The 24,830-nt window shown below is 49.5% G+C and overlaps 1 protein-coding gene across 1 annotated transcript in view; it reads right to left on the bottom strand.

The window, feature by feature from the left end:
- Positions 1-24,830, bottom strand: part of LOC147708717 (uncharacterized) — a 251,977-nt gene that overhangs the window by 215,074 nt on the left and 12,073 nt on the right. The window contains exons 4-7 of the mRNA XM_086925766.1: positions 20,479-20,625; positions 12,211-12,297; positions 9,544-9,619; positions 7,042-7,094 (exon numbers count right to left, since the gene is read on the bottom strand). Coding sequence (XP_086781892.1) covers positions 7,042-7,094; positions 9,544-9,619; positions 12,211-12,297; positions 20,479-20,625 — 363 coding nt within the window. The remainder of the gene's footprint in view (positions 1-7,041; positions 7,095-9,543; positions 9,620-12,210; positions 12,298-20,478; positions 20,626-24,830) is intronic.

Here is a 24,830-nt window from a genome sequence, read left to right as displayed (position 1 = left end):
GGTCTAGGAGCCAGGGAGAATACCATCCGGCCGAGGCCCACCAAACTCGAGGCCCCGGCGTCCCCAGGGCCAGGCAAGCTTCAAGGACACTCCAGAGCACCAGTATCCGAGGCAGGCTCCCTCCGTCGTCTCACCGGCCCCAAGCAGTCCCGGGAACAGGCCCGGAGAGGCGCGCCTCAGAGCGCACGGTATGGGCAAAATGCAAGGCCACCGGGCAGTCGGGTGTGGTCCGCGTCCCAGCCCCCCAGGGTCCTCCTGGACGTGGTCAGTGGTCACTGCGCACAGTAGGTGCCACGCCAACCCTAGGAGCCGACCTCTGCGACCCCCAGTCTCTCAGACTCGGTCCGGCCCGGGGTCGCAAAACTCGAGGCCCCGGTCTCCCGGGGTCCGCACAGGCCGCGGTGCCCCCACGCTGTCCCAGGAACACCCCAGGTGTAGCCTCCGACGTTCCAGGTACCCCCAGTGGTCCTCGTGAGCTCCGGCGCCGATGCTGCTGGGTGGGGAATCCCCCGACCGGCCCGACCACTGGCCGTCGGCCCCGGGTCCCGAAAATCGAGGCCCCGGCTCCACTCGTGGACAGTAGGCCGCACCGCGTCGCCGACAATCGCGGGTCACTGGAGCAGCTGATTCAAGCGGGGCGGCACACCGGATAGGTCTCGGTGCCACCCGGAACACTCCCAGTACAGGTAGGGCAGTTTGCAGGGCTCGGGGGCCAGGATAATGATCGGATAACGTGTGGGCCGGCGGGAGCTCCTCTAAGCTGCGACCGCCATCTTCGCCCTCCAAGCCACGCCCCCATTTTTTTTTTAAAATTTTTTTTTATTCATCATCATCAAGATTACAATTACATTTTCATTATGTATTTCACAGGGATAAGAAAATCAAATAACATTCATTATTAACTTAATTCTTTTAAAAAGTTTGTAGATTCGTGCTTGCATTTAACAAATTCTATCCATAATAGATCTTACAAATTCAATTTAGTACCTAAAACAAATTATTAGTTATCTTGCTATATGCTTATAACTCCCCCAGCTTTTGCTTCCATGTTATTATTGGAGCCCATATTCGCCTCGCAACCTCCCTTCTTACCCTTCCCTTTTTTTCGTATAGAGATGTTCCAAGGTAAAGATTGCCAGCAACCTAGAAACCCATTGATGTACAGTCGGTGGACTAGAATCTTTCCATAGCGATGCTATACATAGTCTGCTTAATACCATGGCTATATACAAAAACTCATAATGGGGAACAACCATGCCATCCTTAGCAACTCTTAAGATCATAACTTCGTTTGACAATGTTATATTCATTCCCAGTGTTTTCTGAAAGAATTGTTCCATATCCTGTTTATAGCTATCTAACCTGGGACATGAAGCAAACATGTGAATCGTATCAGCTTGGGTAGAGTGACATCTTGGACAAATAATCCCACTTGTTCCGCCCCACTGTGCCACCCTATGGGGAGTATAATACAATTCATACAATGTTTTATATTGCTGTGTTTGCAAATTTGTTGTACTCAGCACCTTATTTGACATTATTAGAGACTTCTCGGCCTCATTCCCAGTCAGCCCTAATTTAGTTCCCAATTTCTCAAACAATTTTTAGAGTCATCCTTCTTAAATTTACATATTTCGACATACAACTGCGATATAGAGCAACCTGACTCCTTTCTCAAGTCTTCCATCAAATCTACTTTTTGCATGTCAGCCTCTCCAGCCCCTCTTTCTTGATAGGACTGACCTGACTTGTAAATATTTATAAAAATCTCTTCGCCTTAAATTATAAAGCCTTTGCGCATTTTCATACGTGATAATTGCCCCTGTCCGAACTACAAGGTCTCCTAAAGTTTTTACCCCTTGCCTGTCCCAATCTTTCATTATGGAATCGTGGAAGATTCCTGGAAACAATGGATTCCCATATAGTGGTGTATAATAGTTTATTCTGCCCAGTTTTAGCTTCTTTTTAAGGATAGACCATATTGTTATGGCAGCCCCCAGGGTCTTAAACCGTACCTTCTTGTAGTAACTTTTCTCATCATATTTGAGAAGCCAGCTGTCCAAATCCGTGACCAGAAGCTCATATACATCCGGAATCATATCCCTCCCTCTCCATTTGTCCGTAATATCTCCCCCCAGCATCCCTCTTATAAATTGTAAAACTGATGCCCAATAATAGGTTTTGAAGTCTGGGAGTGTCAACCCGCCACGTTCTCGGGGCAACGACAAAAATTTCTGGCTACGTCGCGTTCTTCCTCCTGCCCATATAAACCTGTTTGTTACCCCTTCTAGCTCTCTGAACCATTTATTGTCGAATAGTAGGGGAATGGACCTAAAAAGATATAGCACTTTAGGACATTTTTATCAGTTTGCATCGGCCAATTGTAGTCAAATGCAGGTTATTTAATCGGTTAAAGTCAGTTTTAGCCTTGCGTATTATAGGTTCTAAATTCTTCTCTACTATGGTTGTGATATCGGAGGAGATTGAAACCCCTAAATATATCGCAGTCTCAGTGACTCTTTGATCTGCCAACGTTACTTTGTTATTTATTACAACTTGCGTTTTATCTGCGTTTAGCTTATATCCTGATAATCTTCCATATATAGCTGCCTCTGTTTCTATTGCCCGTAATGCAGTTTCAGGATCGCAAGAGGTAACCGCCAAATCGTCCGCGTACCCCAGAATTTTTGTTTCGTGTCCATTCAAGACTATTGGCCGTATGTCTATGTTCTGTTCTATTTTCCTAATAAATGCATCTATATATAGGGCGAAGAGAAGTGGAGAGCAGGGACATCCTTGTCTAGTTCCCTGTCCAATCATTATCTCTTTACTCCATTCGCCCATAATTCTAAGTTTAATTCTTGGATTGACATATAAAGCCCTGATAGCCTTTATAAAGCCACTCCCAAGATTTACCTTCTCTAATACTGCCCATAGGAACCCCCACGAGACCCTATCAAATGCTTTCTCTGCATCTAATAATATTAATGACATAGGATCTCGTGAGGCTGTCGTTCCATCAAACGGGGTGAGCACCATTTTCAGTTATAACCAGACCTATTGAGTTAGACTGGTGGCCTTTCACCTGTACACTGACATAAAGAAAATGGGAATGAAATGCATGTACTGTTATATAGTTCAAACATAGTTAACAACTTTGAAAAGTTGTATTGAGATCACAGTAGTTTTAGGATTTGTCTCATCTTAAAAATACATCAAGATTCCCTGAGTTTATTTATCGAGGCCATAGTTTTTTGCCTGAGCTCTTATCAAGCAAGAGCTTACTCTACTCTGCAGTAGAGATAGAACTCTGCAACTCCTAGATTTCCCACAGTATTCCAGAGAGCTGTGTGCTGAAAAGTCATGCAAGTAACGATCAGAAGTACATGAACACCCTCAGGATATTTTTGTGCGTCACAACAAAGGTTTTTATGAGACCATAGTGATTATTTTTGTCAATTATAAACTGTAGCTGCTCACTAAAATGGCTAAATACCACAAACTTAATTGGTGATAAAAAGTAAAGATTTTATGATGATGATGAATTGGTGATAACTCAGTGTACTGGAGTAATTGTGTCAATGTACGACATTGTTCCACAGAAATAATGCACATCTAAACACAAATCCAGGAGAAATATTTTATCAAGAATGCTGTGCCAGGAGAGATGAGTGACCACCAGGGACACAGAATACCAAAGAGGGATTTCCCTGCATGTTGCGTGGGAATGTAAACCTATTTTTCAATAAGACACTTAGGAGCATATGTACAAGCCCTATAGTCACCAGAGCGTCACTTTTGTGGACGCTACAGTGGCCTAACTTCATTTTCATATTTATAAGGTTGCGCTGAGCCACTCAACGTGGCTTAACGCCATCCTGTAAATATGCCCCTTTCCGCCACAGTGATCTGCTGGCAAACAATTCAAAGAGAACAAGAGACTCAGGGCATATTTACAACAGAATGGAGAAGCATGTTATATTGCTAAAGCCACGCTTCTCCATTCTGAAAACACAGGGATATGCCGTATTTACAAGAATGTGGTGCACCCCTGCGTTTCTCCTAGTGCTGGTGCTGAGTTCAGCTGCCTAGCGCCAATGCACGCACCCTTGTACCATAGTGCATAATGAATGTTAATGATTGTTATGTGCAGGAAGGGAGGCCTTCCTGCAGATAAACACTCATTCATGGGGTTTTGAAACTTCTATGTGTGCTGCTTAATGCAGCAAACATAGAAGTTGCAAAAAGTCTTTTTTTTCAATGATTAAATATGTGCAGGAAGGCTCGCCTTCCTGCACATACACAATCAATTGCATTTTGCTGTTTCTATGTGTGCTGCACAAGGCAGCACATATGGAAACAGCAAAGACGAGGAGAAATAAAGCATTTCTCCACATTGCGCAAGGGTAAGACCAGGTTTTCCCTGGTCTTAATTCTGGCGCTGCCTCTTATTTATATGAAAAACAACAATCCCAGGCAATATGTGACAAAAGCAATGTGAAGAGAAAGTTCAAGAAAAAATTATTAAAAAATCATACATTTTAATTATTTCAGCAAATGATGTTGACATTTAAAAACAGCAGTCGATGATTTTCATTAAAAAATGTTAAATTCATTGCAAAATCAACAATTTGGTACAAATAACCATGGTTTCTTCGACGCGCATTTCGACACTGGAGGTGTCTTTGTCAGGAAATAACCATCAAGCACAAAAATTTCCAAAATCCAAGGCAGTAGAGCAACCTACGGTTCTTGAGATTATTGTCGCTCAAGCATATAGCTTTAGAGCAAAAATGTTGTTGTGGGGTGTAATGCTTCAGAAATGTGGTTGAATATTTAAAAGGGGCAATCGTTGTTTGGAGAGACCTATCCGTGTCGCTTACAAACGAACACTGAGTGTGTGTTCATTAGTTACGAAAACGAGCACTACCCTATTTCTCACCCATACCTCTATCAATAGCTTTAATCTACATATACTTACCTCCTTTATGCATCTATATACTTTCAATGTACTTATGGATCTATATATTTATCACTTTCCTCTAATTTAGCATTTCCAATGCACTACCCTATTTCTCAGCCTACACTTCTCTCAATATATCTTCTAGCCCAACTTTCTGACTCATCTCAAACTTCTTTCTACTACTCTTTCCAATGCACTACCTTATCTCTCACCCTATAAATCTATCAATATATCCTCTACATCCACTCTCTCATTTATCCCAAACCCCATATACCACTACTATGATCCCCAAAATAACCCTTTCTAGACTCTCTCCTACTCTACCCCTCCTTGCATCATCTGACACCTCTTTTACTATACCGATCCCCCAAAACAAACCTTTCTAAACTCTTCCCTCTGACTCTTCCCCTCCAAAAGCCCTTTTTACTCATCCAAAAGCCTCCTCCTACTGCTATGACCAAAAACAAAAGAAGAAGAAAAAAACCTTCACTCTTCTATCTCTCCGCTATCCTGTTCAATCAAAATAACAGACTAACATATTCGCTGCTCAAATTTCATAACCACTATACTAATTTACCACTAATCCTTTATGGGTTCTAGAATAGTGTGCTACTCTGCAATAAAGCGTATCAACACCCCATCAGGGTTACAAGTGCTATAAAAATGCAAACCTTTTCCCCTTTTTAACCCCTCCCCAACCCTTCTCAATCCAAATAACTGACTAACATATCCACCACTCAAATTAATTTCCTGTTTCACCATACTAACTTTCAACACTAATCCTTATGGGTTCCAGAGTAGCATGCCACTTGTCAAAAAAGTGCTTCAAAACCGCATCAGGGGTAACAGGTGCTATATGAATGCAAACCTTTCTTCCCCTTCTATCGCTCAGCTATCCTTCACACAGCAAATAACTGAGTAATATCCACCACTCAAATTACTTTCATATTTCACAATACTAATTCACCACTAATCCTTTATGGGTTTCAGGAGTAGCATGCTTCAACACCCCATCAGGAGTAACAAGCGCTATATAAATATAAACCCCTTTTTCCTCTTCTATCCTTCTGCTATTCTTCCGAAAACAAATAACTGCTTAACCTATCCACCACTTAAAATTTACTTGCATGTTTCACGATACTAATTCAACACTAATCCTCTATGGGTCCCGGAGTAGCGTGCTACTCGTCGAAAAAGTGCTTTGACGCCTCATCAAGGTAGTAAGCGCTATACAAATGCAATTACAATACAATGCAATAGGCACATGGCCAAGTTGAAACGTTGGCAATGCATTAAATAGGCGCTTGCTTCTGCACTGAAACATCACAGTCTTGTATGGAGGGGCCTTAGGTTCCCTAAGGCAGCCCCTCCTGAAAAGAGGGCTCTCAAAAGCCATATAATAAAGTCAGAATAAAAAAGCCAAACTCTGAACACTGCAAGTGTTTGCAGTTTAAAAAAATTACTGAGCAAAGCAATTGACACTTTACCCCTCAATCAACCACTCACAAGATCTCGCGCAGCTTTATGCACTCCATAATGATGGCAGCAGTAAAAGAGCAAAACAAAAGAGTTTTTTTTAAAACACTCTCCAAAACAATTTCGAACAGCAGGAAATATAAACAAACACAAAATGCATTGGACTGACAAACATTTCATCAGGCCAATACTTAAAGGAAGCTCTCCCACACAGGCAAAGGGCTGTCCCAGAATCCCTCTTTAGTTGCCATATGGTGTGTTGACACTGTTACTCCTTTCAGCTTTCATCCATGTATCAGTTGGTATCCCAAACACAAAGAAACCTGCCTTGTAATACCTGCATGGTCAAGAGAGTACTCATAAAAGCATTTCACACTCACGCTCTCGAGCTTTTTCCATAACATTAATGCACCATAGAAACTCTAGCAAACTATTCAGTTTGTCTCTCTACATAACCCTTGTGCTAACCGGGAAATTGGCACTCTAAATAAAACAAATTAGGCATCTTAGATCCTGATAAGCATGTTGTAAACTGCTGTCCCTTTCCCTAAAGGTTAACATGTGGCACAGGCTCTCTGGAGACACAGCCTTATGCTACTTACCTCAATACCAGACGCTTGAGCTCCTGCATCCAGTAGTTCACTTTGAGTTGTCTCTAGAGAGAGGCAAAAATATTTAAAATGAGCAATTACTTTTCTAACCAGATGGTAGGCCCTTGATCTATCAGATTGTTTTATTGAATTATTGTCTTTGGTTTCAGATCATCACCAATTATAGGGTTTAATGTAAAACAATCTATGAACAATAAATGGAAATGTTTCCCACCTGTTCACAATAACTCTAATATTCATACTATGTAAATGTCTTCTGTGTTTACTATAAGACACAGTAGCTCGTGGGACCTGGAATAGCAGTGCAACAAGATGAGTGTCATAAAGATGCGGCATGCATCCAGAGAAGTGTCTTCTCCCTATTGCTCCCTAGTCTTTTTAACCCCTTCCATGCTGATGACGGCTGGGAGCCGTCATGCACACAGTGCTCGTGTGCTGATGACGGCTCCCAGCCGTCATGACCACGCCCGCGATCCGAATGTGCCGCATAGGAGCGGAATTCTGGCCGCGGGCAAGGGGTTAAAGAGATCACCGCCTAATTCACTGTCGGAATATTACAAAGAGCATATTTGCTGGCCAAACAAACCTAGAGGTAGAGATCAGTAGCATGATAAGAAACCCTCAAAAAGAAAAGAGGAGGGCCAGAATACTCACCAACAGGGGTTGGAAACACAAGGGCAGCGAGTGCTGATCAAGCCAAGAGGCTGCATCGGAAATCAGTTTGTAAACCAGAAGCCATCCTTTCAGGAACATCACCAGCGAGGGCAGATCCATACATAGCAAGATTTCTTTCAGTTCTCAAAGTCGAGAACCTAAGGTACATTCTAGAGACAACCTCTTGCTAGGACAATTGGACCTAGACCTACAGAAATGTTTTAGCAACTGTTTGAACTGAAAAACATCCTGTTAGTCAGTTTTCTGGTATTCAAATCTAGATCATTTCCTGCTTGGTAGTCTATGCCTATTCTATGGTTCCAAAAGTTTCAAAAACATTGGACACTCCATCTGGAAAAAATAATTCAATCATGATGAAGCCGTGCGCAATAATAAATCATATTAACATAACATAGCCTAAGCCTATTGCTTGATGTTCACAAATATATTGCCAAGATGCAAAACATGAGTATTGAGGCCTGTAACCAGGATGCTCGTTGGCAGGGTAAAATCTACGTTTAAACTGAGGTGCAGGTAAATAGGAATCCAAAGACTGGGTCGACGAGGCTAGAGGTGAAGAATAAAGTTTGTAAATTTAGGCTTCCCAGATCTATTCCAGACTGCCAACAAAAATCAGATTTTGGTCTCTAAATGCAGGCTGATAAACCATAGCAGTCCAAAGCCCTCCCTTGTCATAAGTTTTTGAGAATATGTTCACCATCATCACATTTGACAAAGTACTACAAATAAAGATTTACTTTTTGTATTGCACTGAATTTTGGCAATCACTTTCCTGTTTAGCATCAAAACTACTTTTGATGGAAATCATACTTGTTAAAAAATACAACAGATAAAGTAAAGAGTAAGGCAGTGAAGGTAATAGCAGAGAATGTATGGGCACGTGCATGAGAAGAGGAGACATGAACAAAGGAGGTGTCTATAAACAGCCTCTGTGGGAGGGATTGTGTAGGAACATGGGCAGTTTGCAGGCAAGAGGAAAGAATGGATGAGAAAAAAGAAAGATGTATGGCCACAGGGTGTGAGGAGGTGATTAATGTTTACTGATGAGGCATGGCAGAGGAAACCGAGACAGAAAATAACTACAGCAGCGTGAGTAGACGATGCATCGACAGAGAAAACATTTAAATGGTTCTGAGGAAAGTTATGAGTAACAGAATGAGCCTGGAGACAAGAGCAAAGGTTATGTTCAGAGGATCCATGGACAGTGGAGATGCACTCATGTGATTTATCAGCAAGGCAGGGATAGAAACTGGCAATAGCAGTGGTAAGGGCATGGGTGGAACTAGCAATGCACAAGCAGAAGCAGCATTGGCAAAGGAGGCAATATAGAGATATGTGAGGAGGGCACAGCCAGAAGCAAAGGTGAATAGTACAAGACAATAACCAATGAACAAGTTTGCTCTTTCAATTACAGTTACATTTTTAGACTAAAAAATGTTTTTGTACTTGTATAGCGCACAGTTACCCGCAGTGGGTTTCCCGGCGCTTGCTTAGGGAACCCGTCCTGGTATTCCCCTGCGAGATAACCCATTACTGGCCATCCCCAAGGTGAAAGCCAGGCATCCCGCTGCGAGGGGCCGTTGTGGAGATTAAGCAAGCTATTGCCCAGAGTTACAGAGTGGGACTCCATGATTGGAATAGGCACCAAGGCGAGAATTGTCAGGTCCGGGGAAATTTGAGCCCAAGACCCACTGAGGCGGGGAATTGAACCCTGGTCCGGGCCAGACCTCTGCATCAAGGTCTGCCGCTCCAACCACTTGAGCCACACTTCTCCACAAAAATAAATGGGGTTTGAGGATTTACCAATCCTGTACTCACCAAGCAGGAGGAGTAGCTCATTTGCTGTCTGTTTAGCTGCTTGCCCTTTGTGAGACAGAGGTTCCTGGGCAGAGAGCTGCCAAAGAAAAGAAGACCATATTTAGTGAGGGGGCGATTATCATTTGTGATTTCACATACTGTAATCGGCAGAACAAGAGGATCTCTGATACTGTGGATAAAAGAGCTGTGTGTAGTTAAGATCTTCCTCACAATCCCAGCTCTCTTTCAGGAGCCGAAATGCGTATTTATTATCCCAAATATTTTGGTAACTCTGGGTCCAAGTTGTTATTCTCATTCTAGGGAAAACTCAGGATAGCCAGCATTTGAAGCGGGATAACATTCAAGAATTATAGATTCCAGGACCCGGTGTCCTCAAACCAATTTTCAGCCAGCTCATAATGAGGCCACAGTGGAAAATAGAAGGCAGCTGAGGGGCTGATGCTTAAACAAATGAGAAACCCAATCATTACGTTGGGCGATCAAAGGGTTTGAGATATCAAAAACACTACCCCTGAGCATTTTGGTGAAAATACATCTGTGAGTGTGATGTGTGTGTGCCACTGTTTTTTAAAAGCTGATCTCAGGCAATAGCGGTACAAAAGGGAGTGGTGATGGACGGAGCATCTGAATCAATCAAACACTCACACCCAGTCAAAAGATCTGGCTTTAATCCATCACCGTTCTTTAGCCCACTCTGCCACCCCAGTTCAGACATGGCCATATGCAAATCAGTCTGACCCTGTGCCTCATGCGAACAGTCCAGCCCGAACTGCCAAGCCATGCCTTCCTTGGACCGGAAACAAGCTTCCGAGGACCGGTTTCTGGCATTTCAGCCGTCTTCAGCCTGGCTTGCTTGAATCCAGTGGCAAAGTGAGCAAGGGACTCACGTCTGAGCATACCCTGCCAACTTATGGCGAACAAAGCGGTACAAAAGGGGGTGGTGATGGACGGAGCATCTGAACCAATCAAACACTCACACCCAGTCCACAGATCTGGGTTTGATCCATCACCGTTCTTTAGCCCACTCTGCCACCCCAGTTCTGAGTGGGCTAAAGAACGGTGATGGATTAAACCCAGATCAGTTGACTGAGGGTGAGTGCTTGTATTGTCAATGCTCCGTCCATCATTTCCTTTGGTTTTTCTTTGTTTGCCATAAGTGTGGCAGGGTATGCTCAGACGTGAGTCCCTTGCTCACTTTGCCACTGGAGTCAAGCAAGCCGGGCTGAAGACGGCTGAAATGCCAGAAACCGGTCCTCGGTAGCTTGTTTCCGGTCCAGGGAAGGCATGGCTTGGCAGTTCGGGCTGGACTGTTCCCATGAGGCACAGGGTCAGTTCGATTTGCACGTGGCCATGTCTGAACTGGGGTGGCAGAGTGGGCTAAAGAACGGTGATGGATTAAACCCAGATCAGTTGACTGGGGCTGAGGGCTTTTATTGTCAACGCTCCGTCCATCGTTTCCTTTGGTTTTCCTTTGTTCGCCATAAGTTGGCAGGGTATGCTCAGAAGTGAGTCCCTTGCTCACTTTGCCACTGGATTGAAGCAAGCCGGGCTGATGACGGCTGAAATGCCAGAAACCGGTCCTCGGTAGCTTGTTTCCGGTCCAGGGAAGGCATGGCTTGGCAGTTCGGGCTGGACTGTTCCTAAGAGGCACAGGGTCAGACTGATTTGCACATGGCCATGTCTGATCTGGGGTGGCAGAGTGGGCTAAAGAACGGTGATGGATTAAACCCATATCAGTTGACTGGGGGTGAGTGCTTGTATTGTCAACGCTCCGTCCATCATTTCCTTTGATTTCCTTTGTTCGCCATAAGTTGGCATGGTATGCTCAGACTTGAGTCCCTTGCTCACTTTGCCACTGGATTCAAGCAAGCCGGGCTGAAGACAGCTGAAATGCCAGAAACCGGTCCTCGGTAGCTTGTTTCCGGCCCAGGGAAGGCATGGCATGGCAGTTCGGGCTGGACTGTTCCCATGAGGCACAGGGTCAGATTAATTTGCACATGGCCATGTCTGAACTGGGAAGGCATAGTGGGCTAAAGAACGGTGATGGATTTAACCCAGATCAGTTGACTGGGGGTGAGTGCTTGTATTGTCAACGCTCCGTCCATCATTTCCTTTGGTCTTTCTTTGTTCGCCATAAGTTGGCAGGGTATGCTCAGATGTGAGTCCCTTGCTCACTTTGCCACTGGATTCAAGCAAGCCGGGCTGAAGACGGCTGAAATGCCAGAAACCGGTCCTCGGTAGCTTGTTTCCGGTCCAGGGAAGGCATGGCTTGGCAGTTCGGGCTGGACTGTTCCCATGAGGCACAGGGTCAGACTGATTTGTACATGGCCATGTCTGAACTGGGGTGGCAGAGTAGGCTAAAGAACGGTGATGGATTAAACCCAGATCCGTTGACTGGGGGTGAGTGCTTGTATTGTCAACGCTCCGTCCATCATTTCCTTTGGTTTTTAAAGAGAATGGGTGGCATTTTCAGCCTTCTGTGATAAAGATAACAGGGGACTTTATTTTAGTGCTCTCTCATGAGAGGTGTCAGTGAATGGGCAGGAGTGGAATCCACATCTCTACTATCTAATCAGGATTTGTGTCCATCACACGAGCTGATCATCTTTATTGTTCAGAAGATACAGTGATTTCATGATAGAAGAGTCTACTCAAAAAATCTCCTACCATATTGTGCAGTGCTGCAAACCCTTCCGGTAAAGAAGCCTCCTTGCAAGCTTTTGTGACACCAGCTCTAAGGAAATGTTCGAGAGGCTGAATGGAAAAGAACATGAAATTAGTAAGGGAGAAGCCTTTAGAAAGAGATCACTCATCCATATGGCTTTCAATTTCATTTATCACATTCATTTCCAACTATTTTAGGTTTAAAGTATTTTATTGAAGCAGGGTGGGATAGGACACAGAGGGGTAAGAAACAGGTGACCCCCAAGATCCGCGCTTCAGTGCGCATCATATAGCCAGTACAATCAATGCAATCATAATTCGTGAGAGGCTCCATCCAACTCGGGAGCGTAGCTTCAGCACCTGTGGGTACGGACAAACGACGGAGGGAGGGGAGGGGGGGGGGGGGGGGGAGGGGGGGAGAGGAGGGGAGGAGTGAGGAGAGGAAAAAGGGGGGGGAAACTACCCCGCTCCAAAAAACCTACCCAACCAAACTAAACCCTAAACAACCCTTTCCCGACCCACCCCCTGTACTGTGCCAGCATCTACAGTCTCCGCCACTGTGAACTCTCAATGAAACACTACTATGCAACACCGACCCCACCCATTCAGGCAGGCGGGTCCGGCGGCGGTGTCAGCCTCAACAGACGCAGATATCTAGGGCAGGTAATCTCTCGGAACTCAGAGCATAACAGGCTGTGAAAGGGCTCCCACAATTCCGCAAAGGTATCCGTATCCCCCAGGGCCACTAAGGACATCTTTTCCATTCCAAGAACGTGCCACAATCTGTGCAGCCAACCAACTACAGAAGGAAGTGTTGTAGTGCGCCAGTGTATGAGAATATTCTGCACCGCTGACCCCAGCGCAATTGCGATCTGTCTACCCCTCTTGGACCTAAGGGGATACATCAACCCATTCGGCAACCCCAACAGGACATAAGCCGGAAACCTAGGCAGTTCTATCCCGAAGCATCTGTCAACCTCGCTCAGGACCTCTTCCCAGTACGGAGCCAGCAGGGGGCATTCCCACAGAATGTGTGTCAGTGTACCAGTGTTGCCACAGTTGCGCCAGCACGTCCCTGGTATCGCCCTATCCATCTCATGCAGTTTCTCCGGAGTGCGGTACCAGTAGGTCGAAATCTTAGTAAAGGTCTCTGTAAGACCCGTGTGATAGGCCGAGTGGCGCGCGCGGTAGGAGATGTGGTCCCATTCTTTATGACTCAGCTCACGCCCAAGCTCTCGCTCCCAACGTTCCCGACCAGGGTTGTGAATGTGAAATGAGGGGGGCTGCAGCATCCTATACAGGTCCGAGATCAGTTTGGCGTCCGATGTGCGAGTAATTAACCAACGCTCATATTCCGTGATCTCCCTGTGTGCCGCGTCGCGCACTTGGGGTTGTAATGCCCAGTGGCGGACCTGCATATATCGCATGCGTTCCGTCTCAGGGAGGCCATAATCCCTTTGCAAGTCCTGGAAGGAGACAACTCCTTCGGGGGAGTACAAGTGGTACAGAGTGCAGCAGCGTGCCACCCGCCAGCGTTCATAGGCTCCCCGTACCATCCCCGGGCCGAAGTCCGGGTTGCCAATGAGCGGCGTGAAGGGAGAGGGGAAGGTAGTCAGCTCGCATCTGGCAGCCACCGAGTCCCACGTCTGGAGCGGGACCCGCGTCACCAGGGACGCGTAAAGATTGGGAGGCCGATGGGTTCTCCTCAAGAATGGGACTTCCTGCAGCGTCCGACCCGCCACCGCCTGATCTTGGAACAACCAGTGTTTATCTGATTCCCACCGGCTCCATTCCACGAGGTATCGGAGCTGGGCGGCCTGAAAATACTTCCGTAAGTCCGGTATTCCCAGCCCTCCGGACTCCGGTGAGAGCATAGCGATGCTTCTCTTGATCCTCGGCCTACGGCCCTGCCACACGAATCGTGCAATGGCGGTCTGAGTCTCCGCAAGCCACCCCGCAGGGGGGTGGAGCGGTAATGCTCTGAAGAGGTAAAGCACTTGAGGCAGAAGGGTCATCTTCACTGCGGATACCCTACCCAGTAGCGACAGCGTGCCTTTATCCCACCGGCCCAGTTCTTCCTTGATTTTAGTGCCTAGAGCTGCGTAATTGGCCTTGACCATCTCCGGGAGGGAGGGTGCCAGCAGGATCCCCAAATACGGGATCTGGTCCTTGGACCAGCTCAGAGGGTAAAGCCTCTGCAGTTCCACTCTAGTGGCAGCAGAGAGCGAGATATCTAGGGCGGCCGACTTACCCAGGTTCACCTTAAAGCCCGCCACATCAGCGAATAAGTTCAGTTCCTCCACACAGGCCGGAAGTGATCTCCGCGGGTCATCCAGTGTCAGTATGACATCATCCGCGTACAGGCTAATCGCGTGGCGAAACCCTCCCATCTGGACACCGATAATGTCAGGGTTCTGCCGAACTCTCTGGGCAAATGGCTCCATGTACAAGGCGAAGAGCAAAGGGGAGAGCGGGCACCCTTGTCTCGTGCCCCGTTCAATGGGGAAGGGTCGAGAGCTGCCGCCGTTCACCCGGACCACCGCAGATGGAAACCGGTAGCAGTTAAAGATCAGGTGACGAAACTTCTCCCCTATCCCAAATTTGCTCAGAACTTTCTCAAGGTAGGGCCAGTGCACCCTGTCAAAGGCCTTCTCCGCGTCAATGGACAGGAGCATCCTCTCTCCAGGGACCCTAGAGGCCTTCTCGAGAATGTGCGTCACCCTCTTTGTATTATCCACCGTTTGCCTACCGGGCACGAAGCCTGCTTGGTCCGCGTCAACCATGCCAGGGAGATGCAACGCCAGGCGCGCCGCCAAGATACTGGTGAACACCTTCAAGTCGGTGTTCAGCAGCGAAATGGGACGGTAGGACCCACAAGCGGTCCTGTCCTTGCCCGGCTTAGGGATCACTGAGACCGTGGCCTGAAGAAATTCGGATGGGATGGCCCCCGGTTCTGCGAAGGAGTTAAAAAGGCGAGTCAACAGAGGCGCCAGCTCCTGACAGAAGGTTTTGTAAAACAGCGGGATAAAGCCATCCGGGCCCGGAGCCTTGCCCAGTTTGAGCCGGGATATCGCCGTGACCACCTCCTCAATGCGTATGTCACGCTCCAGATACTGAGCCTGATCCTGAGTCAGCGACGGAAGCGGAACCGAGTCCAGGTAGTCCCCCTCAGCCTGGGCCGATGGGGGCTCCCCGGAGTAGAGGTCCGCATAAAAGCCGCGGAAGACGTCTGCTATGTGGTCATCTGTCGTGACTCTGCCTCCGGCCGGGTCTAGCAATTCCTTCACTCGGTGCTGCTGGTGCTGCACCCTGAGTTTGTTAGCCAGGAGCCGCCCACATCGATCGCCTCCCGTGTAATATTTGTGCTTCAGGCGGAGCACTGCGTACTCCGCCCGATCCGTGTCTAGGGCTGCCAGGAGCTTCCGCGCCGCCTTCAGCTGCCTCCACACCCTGGGGGCCCCTGTCCTGTGATGAACCTGTTCCAGCTCCTTCACCTGCTGGGTGAGCTCATCCCTCTTAAGTTGCCGGTCCCCATTCTCGGCAGCGGAAATCGCGATGAATTCACCTCGGAGCACTGCCTTCAGGGCCGCCCACTGTGTTGCACGGGAGGTGTCCCCATTATCGTTCACGGTCTGAAAAGCCAAAATGGCCGCCCTGATCTGCTCCACTACCGACCGCCTATGCAAAAGCGTATCTCGGAGCCTCCAGACCCCCCTCGGCCGAGCCGCCGGCGGAAGAGTGAAAGTGCCCTCAACCGGGGCGTGGTCAGAAAGAGAAAGGACCCCCATATCTGCATTCGAAGCCAAAAGAAGCAGCGGGCCCGACACTAAAAGGTGGTCTAAGCGCGCATAGGACCTATGGGCGTGTGAAAAATAAGAATACGCGCGGGTGGCGGGGTGGAGGTCTCGCCACAAGTCATGCAGATCCAGCTCCGCAAGTCGAGTTCGTATCGAGCCCGAGAGCTCACCCAACTGCTGGCGCCGCTGCACAGACCTATCCAGCGCTGCATCAAAAACCAGATTCAAATCACCCCCCAACACTATGTGCCTATCAGATGTGAATGCAACGTCGTCCAAGGCCCTGTGTAAGAATTGGTCCTGATGATCATTGGGGCAATAAACGGAGCCTACAGTCAGTGCTAAGCCCCCCACCTTGATTCTATATGCCAGGAGTCTTCCTTTCTGCTCCGCCACCTTGCTCACAACCTCACCCCTGAACCTTCTAGAAAACAAAATGGCCACCCCTGCCGTCTTGGAGGTACTAGAGGAAAATAGCTGAGTGGGAAACCTGGGGGTTCTCATCCGTGTGCAGTCCTTAGCCAGCAAGTGGGTCTCCTGCAACAGGCAGATGTCCGCCTGTGAGTTTTCCAACAGGGACAACACTGCCCGCCGCTTAACCGGATTATTCAGTCCCTTCACATTGAGAGTAAGCACCTTAAGAGCCATCTAAGAGAGAGGTCCGGAAGCACATATCAGTAGGCGAAGCCTGGTCAGCAAACGCAGAAGGCCACTTTCGAGACCTCAAAACAGAGCAACGTTGAATCAACCATTGGCACAGTACAGTCCCCGGACCCCAACCTCCCACAACCAAAACCCCCCCCCCCACCCCCACCCCAACAAAACCGCGCCACCCCTCGCAACTGACCCCCCCTCTAGGTCCCAAAAACGAAACAACTACCCAACCGCCCCGACCCCTTCCCCCGCTTCTCGAACTTTTCACAAGAAACATTGTCCCAGTCCGGCCCAAACGGGCAAGGCCGTGGAAAGTCAACCTAGTGGACGTCCAGCCACCACCTTTCGCACTCGCCCTTCCTCCCTCGCCACCCCCCGAAACCCCGCACCTGCAATAAGAATATGCTAAAGTAGACTCCCCCCGGAGTGAGTTCAGGCCGTCAAGGCCACTTCGCCATTCGTCGCCACTCTGGAGGCCTCCTGGATGGCAGCCGCCATTTCAGCCCGGATTGCAGGCGAGCCCGGGCGCTCCGTCGGGGGAGAGGCCCCCCCCTCAGCTCGTTGCCAGCCGTTACGATTGCTGCGCCTCCGTCGCGGGGCCGGGGTATCCGTGTCCGTTGCAGTAAGGCCCAGCACATCGCAAACATCCTGAAGGGACCGAAGTTGATGTAAGACCCCGTTCCACCTGAAGATCAGGCGGAAGGGGTGCCCCCAGGAGTACTGCGTTTCATGCTCCCGAAGGAAGTCTGTAGCGATCTTGAAGGACTTCCTTTTCTGCAACGTGACCGTAGATAAGTCCTGAAACAGTGTCACAGGGTGGTCTCGGAACCGAAAAGGCTGCTGCCCTCGTGCCTCACGGAGGATCCGCTCCTTCAGAGGAAAGTTCGGGAGGAATGCCAAAATGTCCGGGGCGGGCGCCGTAGCCCTGCGGGGGCGACCCACCCGGTGCGCCCGGTCAATGCGAATCCGAAAGTCCTCCGGCTCTCCCAGGATCGCTCGGAAGAGGGCCACCAGATATGCCGTCACGTCTTCCCCCTCTTCACCAGACGGCACTCCGCGGACCCGAATGTTGTTCCGCCTGGACCGATTTTCAAGGTCCTCGGCATGGGCCTGTAGCTCGATCTGTTGCTCCCGGAGCCGTATGACCTCCTGCTGCAGATGGGTGATCTCCTCATCCCTGGAGTGGCCCGCTTCCTCCACCGTGTTCACCCGGTCCCCCAGGGAGTCCATCTCTCTCCTCACTTCGCGGACTTCCCCGGCCACTTCGTTCTTGAGTGCTTGGAAGTCTTCCCTCAGGGAGCTAAACAGGGACTCGAGAAAGGACCTCGTCACCGGGGGCTCTCCACCTTCCGCCCCCCTGGCTGGAGCCGGGGAGGTCGCAGCCAGCTGAGCACCTCCGCTGCGTAGGGCGCCTCGTCCCAGCATCTCCGGCAAGGTCCGGTCGCCTCTTCGCTGTCCCCTGGCATTCGACATCGTTGAGCGAGAACAAACACTGAGACTCGCTGAATAGCAGAGAAAGCGGCTATATGCCAGCCGGGAGTGTCCGTAGCGAGCGAGGGGATGAGCCGCCCGGCCGAGTCCCCACAAAATGGCCGCTCGGCAGTGTCTTGGGGACAACGCCCAAAATGGAGACCCTTTGTCCTTCTCCGACCCAAAAACCAGAAATCCGGTCAGGGGGCCAAGTCACAATGCCACAGCCACCGGGGTCCGCTGCGTCAGGGAGAGGGTAACCTCGAAAGACTCGGTCCCCAGATCCGCACAGATAACCAGCCGAGGCGACCCCCACCGGCAGGCCTCGCCGAGCCGCGGGCTGGCGTAGCAAGGGGGCACCGACTCCGCCACCGCTCTGCGTCTCCGCTCCGCTCCGCTCCGTACAGCTACTGCTGGACAGCTCCAAGCCTCGTGCGGAGCCGTCGCCGAATCCAACTCCACCAGCCCTTGCACCACCGCGGACTTCACACCTCAGGGGCCGATCACCCCGTCGCGCTCCGAGGGTCGGGAGACGCGCGGCTTCCAGCTCCCAATCGGGTCATGCAGCGGGGTCCGATCTGGGCTACACCGGCCAAAATCTCGTCCCCGACGGCGCTAACCAGGCTCAGCGGGCTCTCCACACATCCACCGCAAGCACCAGGCTCGGTGGCCGCTTGATCCGGGGGGGAATCAGCGGTTCCAAGCGGTGCAGAAATTCAGGGGTCCGGGAGCCCTCGGCAAGTGCGACCGCTCAGCCCGCCATCTTGGCCACGCCCCCCATTTCCAACTATTTTAAATGATTACTGCACATAAACAACAGATCTTGACCAACTAAGCAACGAAATCACAGCCATCTGACACCTCTTGGGACATGGCCCTTCCTAGTGATGAATAATCATCACTTTAAAATGTGAGGAAAGGATCAAGCTCCATCTTCAGCTAAAGAACTTCAAGGCAGTCAAGGGGTTTGAAGTAATCAAGATCCTTGTAACGGACAGGCGATCCACACTCTCAAGGGGGTCAGTGGTTGACTGGGGAGAGGTGATCAGTATCACCACAAAGGAAGACGTGATCAGAAGCTTTACAGGGTGAGAATCCTCAAGAGGTAGGAGAGTATTATCTTCTGTTGCAAGTGAAGTTCAGGATCCCAAGAGATTTGATGCAAATACCCAAAAGGGAGAGGAGAGGTGATCAGAATTCTCAGAGAGGAGAGTTGATAAGAATCTTAAGATAGAAGTTGTTGATGAGGCTGCTCTTGGGAGGAGGGTGACATTGGAATGTACAAAGTGTATATGGTAAGTTCCCAAGCTTTTAGATGTTTTCTATAGGACATTTATGAGGCACATGTGAACTATTAAGAAAACATACAAGGACAGTTTAAAAAAAATGTGAAAACCTTTTCCAAAGTATATAAACCAACTCATGAAAAATAAGGTAGGTGTTCGTCGAACGATGGAGGTTAAAGGGAAGAAGTGATCTGGATCCCTAGAAGGGGCCCATGATTAGAACTCTTAAGGGTGATGTCAAGTACAATCGTAACAATAAAACCAGCTGGTTATTGTTACTTTCTCAATATGGGGATTATAGAAAAAATAAAAATAATTTATACATTAAGAAAGTTGTGAACAAGTTTGTTTTTAACTCCTAGTGAGGCAGTAAGGCTAATAAAGTGAAGGAAGAAAAAATGACATGGTCTTGATTCAAAGTTTTACTTTTTTGACACAATGGATCTCCAAAAGCATTACTTTCTTCTATGTAGTGGTGCACTGACCACACAAAAAGGCAGTTTCTCCCAAGAAAACTGAAAATGAAAGGGTTTTAAAAAATAATGCACCAGTGTAAATAATTTCTGTAATTCCTTAGATTCCATCTGCATTACTGTGACCCTCATTATGAGTGACCTATCATAATTTGCTATTTCGCTGTGAGTCTAGGAAGGGCAAATAACAAGGACTCAAATTTTGGGAGCAATAACATATGGGTGTCACATTTCATTTACTGTACTTGTTTTTCCCCGGGCTTTTGAGGAAACACAGCAGAGCTGCCATATTCCTCCAAACCTCATGATTCCAATGAGACCTGTACCATCAGAATTATTGTGCCACTTGTAATGAAGGCCCAACTATAATATCCCTGGTGAAAAAAAGAGAAGACCCAGATAATGACCAATCAGATCTGGGCTCTAGGTCAGATGTTTTGAAAGCTACAGAAAAATCCAGATCTGAAAGACAAGCAGAGAATACCCCCAAACACAACATTTTCTCGCTAGACAACCACTTATGATTCTCTTCGATAATTCATTCAAACATACAGTAGATATTTCTGAGGGGTATATTTGCCCCAGACATACCTTTATCAGGCCAAAGGTGTTCTCTTTCGGCAGGCTTGCCTGGAGGTATAATACCTCTCGGAACACTCTTGGTAGTTCCAAAGCCAGCTGGTCTGAAGGAAGCAGAGTGGCCATTGAGCCAAGTGTAAGTAGCACCTGTTCACGTATCTACAGGAAGTAACACAAGAGAGAGTACATACCTCTGACCTCTGTATGTCTGAAGCAAGGGGACACTGATTGTTTTTGTATGGCAAAATACAAATACTTGTGGTGGAGATGCGTGTTTATGCATTGTCATAAAAAAAAAGTCATGGCATGGGTTAACTTGTACTCATATGCCTGCATTCAGGAAGTTCTTACCATAGTCAGAAGGTAACATTTATTTCCTAATTGAACACGTCACAGTTTCTTGTTTTATTTATCCCATGTTACAATCACTTTGCAGAGGAAGCCAGGTTGCCCCATACTTACAAGACCCACGCAATTTAATTTGCTTATATTTCCGGATTTAGGCCCACATCCATCAAAGGAAATCCCGATTGCAAACGGGCAGATTCTCAGGATCTGACCCTTTGCGCCCGTTATTTTTGCATTTGGGATGCACTTAAGGAATCGCAAATTGCGATGCCTTGAATGCAATGCAAGATGCTTTTTAACGGGGATTTGGGGGGGGGGGGAGGGCGACCAGCGGGAGGTCTGCCCCCTTTGGGGTTTTTGGGCCGGGTGGCAGCCAGAGCCCATTGGTCTGGTTGGGCTCCATTGGGCTGGTGTTGGGCTTGTTGGGCTTGGAGTTGGGCTAGGTTTGGGCTTGGCAGTCAGAGCCCATTGGGCTAGTTGGATTCCATTGGGCTGGCGTTGGGCTTGTTGGGCTTGGGTTGGGCTAGTATTGGGCTTGGGGGTTTTATAACCGGCCATCTTGTGTCATTAGCCACCATTTTGGTGTTTGTGACACAACAGCAGCCCTTGACCCTTCCAGGTAGATCGCCCCTCCTCCGCACAGCACTGCCTGTGGCTCCCTGCCCAGCTGCCGCTGCTGAAGAAGTTCAAGGCCCTCCTCCACCTGTAGGGTAGCACCTGCGCCTCATCCCTGGTGGCCAATGGTAGGCCGTAGGTTTGCTCATCCTCCATTGTATTGCCTGTATCTTCTTTCATTGCTCCTGTTGTAGTGACTGCATTTTCATTGTTGTGTCTGTGACTGCTGTTGTCTGTCTCCCCTGCTGCCTGTACATGGTCTTTGCCCGCTCTCTCCCTCTGTTCCCCTCGCTGCCCCCGTGTCTCTCTGCCCGGTTTTTCCTTCTGCTCTCCTCACGGCCCCCGTGTCTCTCTCCCCGTGTTTGCCCTCTGTTGTTTAGCTGCCCCTGCATTTCTGTGACCTTTCTGCCTTCTGTGCCACTCTTTCCCCCCGTTTTTTGTGACCTTTCTGCCCTTTCTTGTGACCTTTTGCCTTCTGTGCCACTCGTTTACCCCGTTTTTCTGTGACCTTTTTACCCTTGTTGTAACCTTTGTGCCTCTGTGCCACTCGTTTCCCCCTGTTTTTTGTGAATTTTCTGCCCTTTCTTGTGACCTTTGTGCCCTCTGTGCCCCCCCGTTTTTTGTAACCTTTCTGCCCATTCTTGTGACCTTTGTGCCTCTGTGTCACTCGTTTCCCCCGATTTTTCAGACCTTTTTGCCCTTTCTTGTGACCTTTGTGCCTCTGTGCCACTCTTTTCCCCCATATTTTGTGACCTTTCTACCCTTTCGTTGTGACCTTTGTGCCTCTGTGCTACTCGTTCCCCTGTATATTTGTGACCTTTTGCCCTTTTTGTGACCTTTCTGCCTTCTGTGCCACTCGTTTCCCCTCAATTGTTGTGCCCTTTTGCCTTCTGTTTCCTTTGTCACTCCTCCCCGCTGCATCCCCTGCGGCCCCTCCCCCCGAGCTGCCCATTCGCTGCCCCCACCTCCCGCCTCCCAGCTGCTCCTCCCTCCCACCTCCCCATATAGGCCGGTCGCTGCGCGGTGAGGAGAGCGACCCTTGACCTTTCCAGGCAGGTCGCTCCCCCTCCGCACAGCACCGCCTGTGCCTCCCTGCCCAGCTGCCGCTGCTGAGGAAGTTCGATGCCCTCCTCCACCCGCAGGCTACCACCTGCGCCTCATCCCGGGTGTCCAGTGGTAGGCCGTAGGTTTGCTCATCCTCCATTGTATTGCCTGTATTTTCTTTCATTGCTCCCGTTGTAGTGACTGCACTTTCATTGTTGTCTGTGACTGCTGTTGTCTGTCTCCCCCGCTGCCTGTATGTGGTCTGTGCCCGTTCTCTCCCTCTGTTCCCCTCGCTGCCCCTGTGTCTCTCTCCCCGGATTCCCTTCTGCTCCCCTCACTGCCCCGTGTCTCTCTGCCCGGTTTTTCCTTCTGTTCCCATCGCGGCCCCCGTGTCCCTCTGCCAGTTTTTGCCTTCTGTTGCTTAGCTGCCCCTGCATTTCTGTGACCTTTCTGCCTTCTGTGCCACTCGTTTCCCCCATTTTTTGTGACCTTTCTGCCCTTTCTTGTGACCTTTTGCCTTCTGTGCCACTCGTTTCCCCTCTTTTTTCTTCAACCTTTTTGCCCTTCTTGTGACCTTTTGCCTTCTGTGCCACTCGTTTCCCCCTGTATTCTTGTGACCTTTTTACCCTTTTTGTGACCTTTCTGCCCTCTGTTCCACTCGGTTCCCCCTCAATTGTTGTGCCCTTTTGACTTCTGTTTCCTTCGTCGGCCCTCACCTCCCCCGCTGCTGCGAACCCTGCGGCTCCGCCCCCTGACTGCCCATTCGCTGCCCCCGCCTCCCAGCTGCTCCACTTCCACCTCTCCATACATGCCACTGGTGCGTAGCAAGCCCATCTGCGCATGTCCGCGCCTAGACTGCGCCCATCGCCAGAACCCCTGGCCCCCGCACCCGCCATTATGACGGCCGCCACTACGACGCCAGCACTCTGCACGCTCTCAACCCTTGACGGACCCACAACTGCTTCAAGGCCGCCCCGAAACGCACACACGGTCCCTTCACCTGCCGGAACTGCAGCTACACCAGCCACAGAGCCGACGAACCACCCGGCATGAAAGACCTCAACCACCTCGGATGCATACTACTGAACACCCACTCCACACGCAAACACGCCGTCGAGCTCTGGGACCTGCTCAACACAACCTCCCCGGACGTCGCCTTCCTGACAGAGACCTTGTTGAACAACTCCTCCACACCCGACATCGCCATAGCCATCCCAGACGGCTACAAGATCACCCGCAGAGACCGCACCAACGGAGTCGGAGGAGGAATCGCCACTGTCCACAAGAACAGCATCAGGGTCTCGACTAGCACCAATGACGCGCTCAGCACCACCGAACACATGCATTTCCTGATCCACACAGACCCCAATTCCATGATCAGAGGCACCCTCGTCTACCGACCCACCGGACCCCGCCCCCAGTTCAGCGACTCCATTGCCGACTTCATCAGCACGCACGCCCTGACCTCCACCGACTACATCCTCCTCGGAGACCTGAACTTTCACCTTGAGAACAACAACAACAACAACCCCACAACCCTGATGGATAACCTCGCCAAACTCGGACTGAGACAACTCACCACAACACCCACCCACTCCGCCGGCCACACGCTCGACCCCGTCTTCTCCTCAAGCCTGCATGTCTCCATCAGCCACACCACTGAACTCCTCTGGACCGACCCCCGCTGCATCCACTTCACCTTCCAGAAACCAACCACACACCACCGCACCCAACAGATCCCCCGCCGCTGCTGGAGCAAAATCAGTAAATCACCGAAGGCCAACTACATGCAAACCTCACTCTCAGCCCCCCACCGAACCCTCCAACACCGACGTCGCTGCCCACAACCTCAGACGCTGGATAGAGGACTGCACCAACACCCTCGCCCCACTGAAGAAACCCCCCCACTGAGACACCAGCAAGAGGGCCAGCTGGTTCACCGCAGAACTCCTAGATTCCAAGCAAGCCTTCAAGAAACTAGAGAAGAAATGGCACAGTGAACAAACTCCGGACAGCCACGCAGCACACAAGGACGCCATCCGCAACCACCACCACCTCATCAGGGCTGCCAAAAAGACCTCCTTCAAAGACCGCCTCTACAACAACGCACACAACAGCAAGGAGCTCTTCAACATCGTGAAGGAACTCTCCAACTCCAGCTCCAACACCAACGACATCCTGCCATCGCAAGCCCTGTGTGACTCCTTTCCCACCTTCTTCCACCGCAAGATAGCAGACATCCACGACAGCTTCAACACCCAGACATACCCAACTGACAGCAACACAACAGACCCTCTGCACACCAACAACCACATCCCCTTGCTAGCCTGGACCAGCGTGAGCGTTAATGACACCAT

The sequence above is a fragment of the Lissotriton vulgaris genome, chromosome 6 (genome assembly GCF_964263255.1).
Source record: "Lissotriton vulgaris chromosome 6, aLisVul1.2, whole genome shotgun sequence".
Taxonomy (NCBI): Eukaryota; Metazoa; Chordata; class Amphibia; order Caudata; family Salamandridae; genus Lissotriton; species Lissotriton vulgaris.
Note: the sequence above shows the minus strand (reverse complement) of the source record. Positions and strands in the feature narration are given on the sequence as shown.